The sequence below is a fragment of the Centrocercus urophasianus genome, unplaced genomic scaffold (assembly GCF_019232065.1).
Source record: "Centrocercus urophasianus isolate 14NV4802_14NV808 unplaced genomic scaffold, USGS_Curo_1.0 seq_14, whole genome shotgun sequence".
Taxonomy (NCBI): domain Eukaryota; kingdom Metazoa; phylum Chordata; class Aves; order Galliformes; family Phasianidae; genus Centrocercus; species Centrocercus urophasianus.
The window spans coordinates 3,173,557-3,183,879 of NW_024884586.1; the positions used below are offsets into that span (position 1 = coordinate 3,173,557).

The 10,323-nt window shown below is 40.6% G+C and overlaps 1 protein-coding gene across 4 annotated transcripts in view; it reads left to right on the plus strand.

Moving 5' to 3' along the window:
* TRIM66 (tripartite motif containing 66) overlaps positions 1 to 3,410 on the plus strand; it is a 43,672-nt gene extending 40,262 nt beyond the window's left edge. For all 4 annotated transcript variants that reach the window (XM_042814684.1, XM_042814682.1, XM_042814683.1 and 1 more), the window contains 3 exons: positions 550 to 702; positions 1,300 to 1,518; positions 1,848 to 3,410. In XM_042814684.1, coding sequence (XP_042670618.1) covers positions 550 to 702; positions 1,300 to 1,518; positions 1,848 to 1,907 — 432 coding nt within the window. In that variant the 3' untranslated portion in view covers positions 1,908 to 3,410. The remainder of the gene's footprint in view (positions 1 to 549; positions 703 to 1,299; positions 1,519 to 1,847) is intronic.
* The last annotated feature ends 6,913 nt before the right edge of the window (positions 3,411 to 10,323 follow it).

Here is a 10,323-nt window from a genome sequence, read left to right on the forward strand (position 1 = left end):
ATCTAATGGAATTACGTAATGTTATGTAACAAGTAAGTTTTGATTCAGAAAGATTTACAGAGGGAGAAATCCTAGTAGTTGGTGGCATTGAAAAAGACTTTTGTTGACCTTTAAGAAGAGCATATATTAGTATATTTTCAGTCACTCTTGGCAGACTGCTTCCCACAGTATCAGCTTCCAGTACCTTGGCACATTATTTTTATAAAGGCCTGGGGGAAATGGCAGCCAATTATCAGTGTTACATATATTATTGATTAAGGTTAAATGATGACATTTCTATCTGGGGATAAACTTTAGGAAGTGCAAATAGCACAGTAGTCATTGAAGTATGTTATTTTCAAGACTGATTTTGCAAGCAAGCATCATTTAATCAAATCTAAAGGCACACAGGAAGAGGGTGTGCAAGCATAGGTATCAAAAGACCAGAGTTCTCTTATTTGCTGCAAGGAGTCCTCTGCAGTGACTTCAATCCAAGCTTGGATAGAAGTTGCTGGAGAGAAAATGTTTTAATTAAAAAGGTAACAAACCTGTATTCTATTCTTATTGCAGGCTCGACATTATTATCAGATCATCAAAAGGCCAATGGATTTGTCAATCATAAGAAAAAAGCTGCAGAAAAAGGATAAGTTCCACTATTCTGCACCTGAGGAACTTGTGACTGACGTGCGTCTTATGTTTTGGAACTGTGCAAAGTTCAATTATGTAGGTTTCTAATATACATGGGTGAGGGAACACAACATGGAGGGTTGCACTTTAAAGCTGTCACAGTGGCATAGCACTACTGGTTCCATTGACACTGGGTATAGGGTTGGGATAAGCAAGAGTATTGATCAGTTTTGCTCATTGGAAAGTACATGTGTTTTTATTGATGGCAGAAATGAAGATAATGTGCAGCTGAGAGCTGGAGATGCATATGGGTCTAAAATTAAAGAGGATATTTTAGCTGACAACTTTCTAAAGTGACGTTGAGTTTACTGTGAGAAACCATCTGTATCCAGAAGAATAGCTAGGAAAATTCAGGTGCATAGAAATTCATGAGTGATGGCAAATGCTATTCTTTCTAGTCCACTGAACATCTCTTTTCTTAGAGGTGCAGAATCATCTTCCTTAATAGCAGCATCTGGTTTTTACTTACACTGTTAATACAGAGGGACTAATGGCTTGTAGAAAGAGTGCAGGAAACTAATGGAGACGAAGCAGGGAGAACCAAGACAAGACATTAAGAAAAGGTGGGCATTTATTTCATCCTTGATGGTTTCTGTGTGCAATAAGACTGAATGGTTGTTTATTCCCTTCCAGCCAGATTCAGAGGTTGCTGAGGCTGGACGATGTTTAGATGTATTCTTTGAGGGCAAACTGAAAGAGATTTATCCGGATAGGCACTTCCCCTCAGCGCAACAAGATGACAGTGACTGTGAAGAGTTGGAGAACCACAACAGCAAAATGCCCCACCAGGATTTTCACTGGCCATCACATGAACAGGAGTGGGTTCAACCTAAAAAGAGGCGACGCCACGCTGTAAGATTGCAAAAACAAAAGCATTTGGTTGCAAAGTGGCCACCCTGCTAATTCTGTTTGCAGCTACTGAAGGGAAGTTTTGACATGGCTGTGTGGGAAAACTGTCAAGCATCTATCACAGAGATGTGATCAGTTCTGCAGTTTTATGTCAAGATCCTCTCGGTGGGATAAAGTGTCAGTTGTGTATAAGAGCATGAGAGTGAACAAGTGAAGTCTCTCAGGCCACGCAGTTATCTTCCTAGCAGAAAACTCTGTCAAGTTTTTGATATATATTTTTTTTTAAAGACTGAGCCCTCTAGCTATTCACTGTTTGTTTCCTTTGTGCACAGGAAAGCGACAAAACTAAAAGAATGACGTTTCAGACTGCTAACAGCCTTCCTCAGGTGTGACCTCCTGAAGATACCTGATTTGCTAAGAGGAATCCAGCAGAATAACTGACAGAGTTAAGGTGTGTGGGAGGAAAGCAAAGCACTCGGGCTGTTAATTTATATTCTCCTACTCTGCTGACCATATGCCTTATTTGTAGATCTTGTGGGTAGATAACAGATCAGGAGTGTTTGATTCTGTCTGTATTTCATCTGTTAAGTCACGTGTATGTTTTGCAATGTTTACACTGAAGTACTGATGTTTTGGTGATACATAATGATTAATAATAAAAGTAACGTGCTAAGAATATTTAAAATTGCAGTACCACTTCATAATCAGTTCAACATGACATCTCTATTTTATAGAACACGGGTAACCATGTAATAATCTTATAATGACAGTGTGAATATCGGCCGTGCTTTATGATAAATACAATGTGTGGTCATAAGACATAATCCTGTTGTCTTATTCACTGATGTTTCTGGGAGCTTGACTGCTCGAGGCCTATGGGATACAGTCTAATGTGATTATCTGATTAGCTGTTTCTTTTGAAGCAGAGCATTCTCATTAAATGACTAAAGAGCTACTGCATTATGTGACACAGCTCTGTGCGAGCTGCTGCTGCGTGCACGCTGGATGCTTGGTTTGCAAGGAATGATTCTCCTGGTATTTAATTCATGCTCTGTAAGGCAGAGCAGAATTTTTGGGATCCTCAAAGGCAGCATTTCAGTGCCACCCAGGCCAGTTGTTTTTCTTTAAAGCAGATCACTTTAATAAGTTCACAATGAAGCAATTTACGTGGTTATAGAAGTGCCTATAAAATAACATCATGTCCCCCTGATTTTCTCTTATTTCTGTTAATTTCTTGTAGACGTGATGATTAGCAGTGCTAGAAGATGATGATAAATGTATATGTGTAGAAGTTCGTACAGGATGAAAGGATGCTTAAGTTTTGTTGTCCTAAATTCTGCATCATATTGGCAGAACAACTCCAAGGGCTGAAAGAGAACTTAAGTGTTCACTGGGGCAAAGGATAGAATGTAATTTGGAAAGCCTAAAGTGTGGAATAGGTAACGAAACATGGTGCCTGATCAGAGTGATGCTTTGCAAGCTACTTTCCACCTCTTCCAGAAGCAGATGAGCCAGATATTCACTTGCCAATGCTTCCTGCCCATGTATGTGAGGGGCATCTCCCTCTATAGAGCTCTGCCTAGCAGCTTAAGGCTGGGCTGTGCTCTGGCTCTGAGAGAGAAATAGCTTGCTGCAGATCTCATACCCAATTAGAGTCCATTTTAATTAGTGTCCTGTAAATAAAGATGATATTTTCAGCATAGGTTATAATGGGCTATTTGGTCTGGTAACCATGTATGTTATTTTAGATAACACTTTAAAGTAAAGGTTTATATATGAAACAGTAAGATGTGAATGTTATATTCTGCTGTCTGTGACTTACTGTTTGCCATTTAACCTGATGTTTTCTTTTCTTTGAAAAATAAAGTTCTGGATATTATAAGCTGACTGGAAAACTGAGATCAAAGTGTGAATTCTTGTGTGCTTGCTTTCTGTCAAATCTGTGTTCTCAAAGCAGTAACTATCTTGGCATAACTGAATTAATCACCCTTATCTGTGTCTCCTTTTCTCAGCTGGGAACTAATTCCTCTGCTAAAGACTGATCTTTTAGCATTAGTGGCACAAGAATGATATGCTGTATAGCTTTCAGCTGGTGGCAAAGGTGGGAATAGGAAAGACTCGTCACATTTATTTTTTTTTCCTGGAAGAGTTGAATGAACAAAAACCTACTTCTGTTTCATAAAGACTGTACATTTGTAAACTGTATCATTAGTTTTGGAAATTGCCTGTTCTAATCAAATGTATCCAAGATATATTTTCCCTTCATTTAAAATAGAAGTGCACTAGTTTGTCATCATATGTAAGATATTGGTCAGGATAAGTTCTTCAGGGCACTATGGCCTGACTTGTTTTTCTTGGGGTTACTTCTTTAAGGCATAGCAACAGTTTCAGAAAGTATTTCTGGTCTACAAATCGTGCTGGAAAGGAGAACAAAAACTGAACTTGTAAGTATGACTTCACATAGTTTCATGCCCAAATCTGTGGGTGAGCAGCTTCAGAAAGCATTGCGTGTTGTAAACATAACGTTATCCTTTCAGAAGTTGCCCTAGGATTGCTGGCTTGGTATGTCTCCTCTGCTAAGCACCATACAACCAGGGCCTATAAATTCACAGGGAGTTTACTCTACTGAAACCCAATTACGCGGTGGTACTTGGTAAGGTGTGAAAGGAAGGATCTCCCTTCTAAAATCAAATAGCCCACGTGCCCCATACAGAAGTGGTATGTCGGGTAGTTACTTTTTCTTCTATCACACAACCTGTTTCACAGTTCTGAATAAGTAGGAACAAGGAGGAATCCCTGAAGTTTTCCATTGGAGTACAGCAGAAACAAGTTCCAGGAGCATCATGGAAAAACCCCAGTGAATGCACGAGGCTCCTGCAAATGCAACCAAGGTCACATTTTTTCCTTTTACTTTTAGTTACATGTGCAACAGGAAAATCATCTTTATGTTTCAGCAGTTGTGGAAGAGAAGAATTGCACTTCAGTAACAGGTCTGTTGCAAGAAAAAATGATGAGCTTGGAGTTAAACGTATGTTGATGTTCCAGGGAACACAAGACTTGCTAGTGAGATGAGAAAACTATTTGAGTGTACTTGATCAGAAGAAATCATAGAAGAATAGAATAGAAGAAATTATTAAAAAAATATTAATAAGAATATTCCATTGGCAAAAACATCAGTCAGATAATGCAAGTGTTTTCCTGACTGGTTCCTCCTTGTTTGGTTTATGGGAGTATAAAACCACTGGCAACAACTTTGTGTCCGGAAGGCCTAACGGCTCGAAGGGGGAGGAATCCCTCTTCCTTTGCATGGATCACATCTGTGCTACTCCAAAGACAATTAAAATGTAATTAAGGCATAGGAAACTTTTAATCTTTGTATAGATGGGAAAAAGTAGACAAACTCTGGGGTGCGCAGTTCTTTTAAATGTGAAATACAGGCAATAGTCTTCAAAACTAGATGCCAGTTGATTTTTTTTCTGATCTTAATTAGTTATCAGTGAGAGGAAAAATAAAAGTAGGCTGAGGAAATATGAGAAAAATTGGCTGTAGTGTGGGCTGAGGAGGATGCATATCTTTTGTAGCTATGTTGTATTTTGGGAGCAAGAAATGAAAGATGGTTTGGTTGCTTTTGAGAAACATTGCCCCACTGTCTGTTCCCATCTAATAAACATTTAGAAAGTCCACTTCACTGCACAGTTGTATGGGAACTGCTGAGTCACGGCCTGAACCTCTGATTGATCACCTGAGGTGAGCAATGAGTCAGCCAGAGGAGCACAGGTGAAGGCAATTCACCGGTCTAGGAGGGGTGCCAGGCTCCGTGCCTCCTAAGTCTACTTAAGAGCTGGCTACCAGTGGGGAAAGATCTCTTCTGGAGATCTGCTCTGCTGCAGTTTTGTAAGTGAGCCCAAGATATGGGTAAGCTTTCTATCTATACTCTTTTTGTTGTCACAATCTGCTTTGCCAAACTCTCTTGTTTATTTTGTAATTGGAGGTCAGGGAGTATGTCACTGTCCTTAGAGAGCATTCCAAATGGTTAATGGTTCCATGGAAGCAGCAGTGCTGGTTTTTGGTTGTGCTGCAGATTGGTGGTCTGCAAGATGCTAGCCTGGATCCTGGCTGTAATGTCTCAGACAATCATGTCTGCACTGAAGTGTTCCAGAGGCAGTCTGATGCTGAAGCAGCACTTGGTGCATTTGTTGTGATCATCAGTGACAGAATTCAGGTTTCCATTGCAGATAATAGAGACGTCACTTTAGTATTTAGGCATAACATAGATGCTAAGTTCGTAGATGCTCTGTGCTGAGATAATATGTCTATACTGTATTCTAATGCTCTGACCTGATGTAATGTGGTTAACACTGCTTGCCATGCTCTAATGACTCACTGACAATGTTTCTCATTACAGACAGTTATATATTCACTTTAGATTTAAAAAGTACACATTTTTACATGCTAACATTGGACAGAAAATGAAGTATGCTTGAATATTTTACCTTGTTTACCTATCACCCTGCTCTTCCTTCTGATGAAGTTAATAAGAGCAGGAGTTGTTCCTGCACCTCTTATGAACCCAGTACTGCTCGTTATTTCTTTATTTTACAGCAGAATTCCACCTTCTTCATGTGGTGCAGATATGGGGTGAGCTGGGAATTTTTTGAGACCCTTTTTGGGAAGATTACTGTGAAAACAGGATAAAATATTCAAACTGGGCCTGATGTTTGCACCATTCCCCTGAGACGAGGTGAGGTTTGCTCCTACAGATGGACCCATTGTGGTCACTGCCTGCACTGTACTGAACTTCTCTCCTGGCAGAGAGGACAACTACAGCTTTCTAACAACATTTCAGGCACTGAATTACTTTTGTAGAAACTCACAGAGCCTAACGTGGCTTTGTATGGGATCTAGAAAACGTCGCTGTTGAACAATCAGGAGAAAGCAACAGAACAGTGCTATCTTCAGACACTGAAAATAAAACTGTCATTATAAACTGCGTTATATTAGGAAAGATAAAGAGGTGGTGATGATAGCTATAATTGCAGAAGTGTTCAAAGAATTACAGAGTTGCTTGAGTTGGAAGGGACCTCGAGGATTGTCAAGCTCCAACCTCTCAACACAGGCAGGGCTGCCTACTGCTAGATGAAGTATTAGCTCAGATTGCCCAACCTGGCCTTACACACCTCTAGGGACAGAGTATCTACAGCCTGTTCCAGCACCTCATCACTCTCTCAGTAAAGAACTTCCCCCTGACATCTAAATTGTTCTGTAAGTGACAGAATTTAAACAAAACCCTACAGGATATTTTATTCTTTTGTATTAAAAACAAAAAAAACCCAAAAAATAAAACAGCCCCAAACAATATAGAGCTTAGATGAAGTGAAATTCAATTCAGAATTCATCCTGACGTCCCACTCAAACTCTGCATTGCACATAATCACATATAACTGTAAGTACCTCAGGCACTTGCAGTGCAATATATTAGCACATATAGCTGGGCTTTGGCTTATGACATTTAATAACATTTTAAAAAATCTGTGCAATAAGTGGATGCTGGACACTCCTCTGTTTCATCTTCCCTGTGTTCTCTGAGGGCTTTGGAAACATTGATAAGACAGCTCCTATTCATGTCTGATGTGCTTATGAATATGTCAGCAGTGAAAAATAACATGTTCAGGAAGTTTTACCCTGTGAAGGGAATAGGGCAGTGCACAATCCCCCAGTGCACACCTCCTGTTGTCTTACAGCATGCATGGCCTGGACAACGTGGATGCTTAAATATCATCTCTGGCTAGGTGAGGTTATCTCTGAGTTATTACAGAAAGGATGGATTATCTCCAGGGAACGAAGTTCATAAAGGCTTCCCTGAAGTAATTTTCCGTACTATTCAGGAGAAATGAACGCCTTTATCTTTCTCTTCTAATCATATGTATATATATTTCAAAAACCTCTGCAGTTGCTGACTGGTAGTAGTCTGCTGGGCAAGGAAATCACAGCAGAGATCTCTTGATGTGGCAGTTTCACCAATTGTTTGTAGCTCTTGCATCGCATCTGTTGTTCTTCCCGGCCTGGTAGTGCTGTGCTGTGTTGCATCACAGCAACAGAGCTCTAGCTCTCTGCTAGAGATGGGGAAGATATCTACGAATCATTCTGCATTTATGGCGTTTTTCTACTTCTAAATAACGCGTCTGCTTTACAAATAATTTTATGTTGATTGCATTCATCCTTCTCGTTTTGAGTTAAGTTCTCCTGCATTATTAATTCAGTGGCTGGTAATTAAATGATTGGCTGATCAAATTGTTCCCCCAAGAGTACCTGGGTAAGTGCATTGAAGGCTGATTGATTTAACTGGGGTCATGCAGTTTAGCTTTCCAACTCAGCATTACGAAGGATGGGAAACAAAGGAACAGATGGATGGCAGCAGGAAATGACTGCTGAGCTGGGGCTCAGGTTTTCCCTTTGGATCCCCTGCGGTAGAGCAATGCGCAGCTTGGGTGGGCAAGCTGCTGGGCTGGCAAAGTTGGTACCCCTAAAGCAAGGCTGTTAGCTCCCTCTGCTGAGTTGCTGCATGATTTTAGCTGCTGTAAGTGACAGGCACTTTAGCTCCCAGAAGTTCCAGTGTCATTGTGCGTTCTGGTTCTGATGTGGTTTCTTTCCCAGTGATGTAGCTACCTAGCTGTACAGTCTCCTCTAGCTTAAAATCTGTACAGTCCTTTACAAAGATAAATATATGTATTTATAACAGGGAATCAAACTGTAATGTGGCAGATGAGTATAAGCACTTTAGGTAAGACCTCCATAAAGCCATAATAACAGCCATCTGTTTCGCCTTAAGTATCCTGTAGGAAACAGTTAGTGCTTATATATCTTTTGATAGTTCGCTCTCAATCTGGTACTATGGAAAAAGAGGGAAAATAATTTTTTCCCCTGGTTTTCTTTCCTGAAAAAGATAGTGCTTAAATTTTAATAGATGAGAGAGCAAACCTGAAAGTTTTGCTGTATTTTACTGTCAAATAACCTTTATTTGTATACAGTGTCAAAACATTATGGAGTTTTCCAAAATCTTCATGTGCCAAGACAGAAAGAGAAGATAGAATGCAACTATTAGTGAAGCTATGGCTACGTAAATAGACATTAATGATAAATACACACGTAATATTTCTTAAAAGTGCATGGAGTTGCACCAAAGCTGTTGGCTATAAAAGCAGCATTGCAAATATCTGTAAAAAGCATGGAGAAGTTACACAAATCATCCTTACCTTTGTGACCTGGCTGTTCTGTGGTTATTGAGCCAGGTTCTCATCTAGGGTAACTCTGAATACCTCAGAGAAGGACTTGGAAAAGCCATTCTCCCATGTGGCAGGAGGGAGGAACCAACTCTGATATGTCTATAGCCAAAAACAGAACAGATTTGAGACCCCATGTGAAAAAGAATTGGATAAGGGAGCTTGTTTACTGGTGTGTTAGTGTGTTCTTTGTTTTTAGCACTTGTTGATACCTGTTTTGAGGTTGCCTGTATTAGGATATATAGCACTGCACACTTCTAAAAGGGGCAGCTTGCAAGAATTTGACAATTTGGGAATGACCACAGTGCCTGAATTGAAGCTCCTCCTGCCTTCTGAAACGTCCTCACCGATGGTACCACGTGGAGGTTACTGTTGTGTCTGTTATGTGACTTTTTGAATGCTTTTGAAGGTAGTTCAGATTTCCAGCAGCCAAAAGAAGCTAACTTTCTCTGTCTGTTTGACCTGTACCTGTGCTTATTTTTCAAGTACGTATCACGTGTCTATGCACCTTTCTCATTGCACAGACGGATGGGATTTGCTGTGTTGGGACTTGGAATCTCTTGAATTTGCAGCAGCTCCCCAGGAAAGGTCACAGTCAGCTTGCAATTCCAGCTGCAGTTGCCCCTGGTTGTTCCACGTACCGGGAGGATCCCGGCAAGCTGTTGTGGGCTGCATGTGCCAGCAGATGGAGCTCAAGGATCCCAATTACTACAGAGGCAGCAAAACTAGCGTTGAAGATGCAGGTCAATTTTTTTTCTTTTTCATGCACTGCTAATATTTGCCCTCTGTCACATCACTTCCCTCCTCTGTGAAGGAATCTGTGAGCAGAAAGTAATAAATGTGGGGCATTTCACAAGATCCAATGGGGCCCTGGGCAGCCTGGTCTAGTATTAAATGGGGAGGTTGGTAGCCCTGCGTGTGGCAGGGGGTTGGAGATTCACGATCCTTGAGGTCCCTTCCAACCCTGGCCATTCTGTGATTCTGTGATCCAAGAGGTCAAGTTGTATGAAATTTTAGGTTATCTCTTACTGCTGTGTTTGTCTGTCCAAATGATGCTTCCAGAATCTCACCCATGGCAGTGATACTGCAGCTCTTCGTGTCATACTGTCACTGTTGTGACAATTAGTTAGAGGTACTGGCACTTTATAAGCTTATAGTTATGCTCTGTGATGTGAAGGGTGCAAAAATTCCTGTGCACCTTATATTTGGCTTCATATTAGTGACATGAGACTGTATGATGGACTGCAACAGTTCTCATCTTTTATAATTGTTTCCTCTGGTGCTGCTGACAGCAGTGGTGGTGCCTTATTTACTGTGTATGTAACGCTGTATCTATTCAAGACAAAAAATAGCTTTCTGTAGGCCCTAAGATGAGAAGCAGGTACCACAAGATAAATATTTAGATAAATAGAAAGGATATCTAAAGCCATACTTAAAGCATTCCTGTGGACTTCCCTTTAATGCAGACTTGCACTGGATCTGTTCAAAGCGCAGCTGAGTAGCACAGAGTGAGAGCTTTCTAAATTCC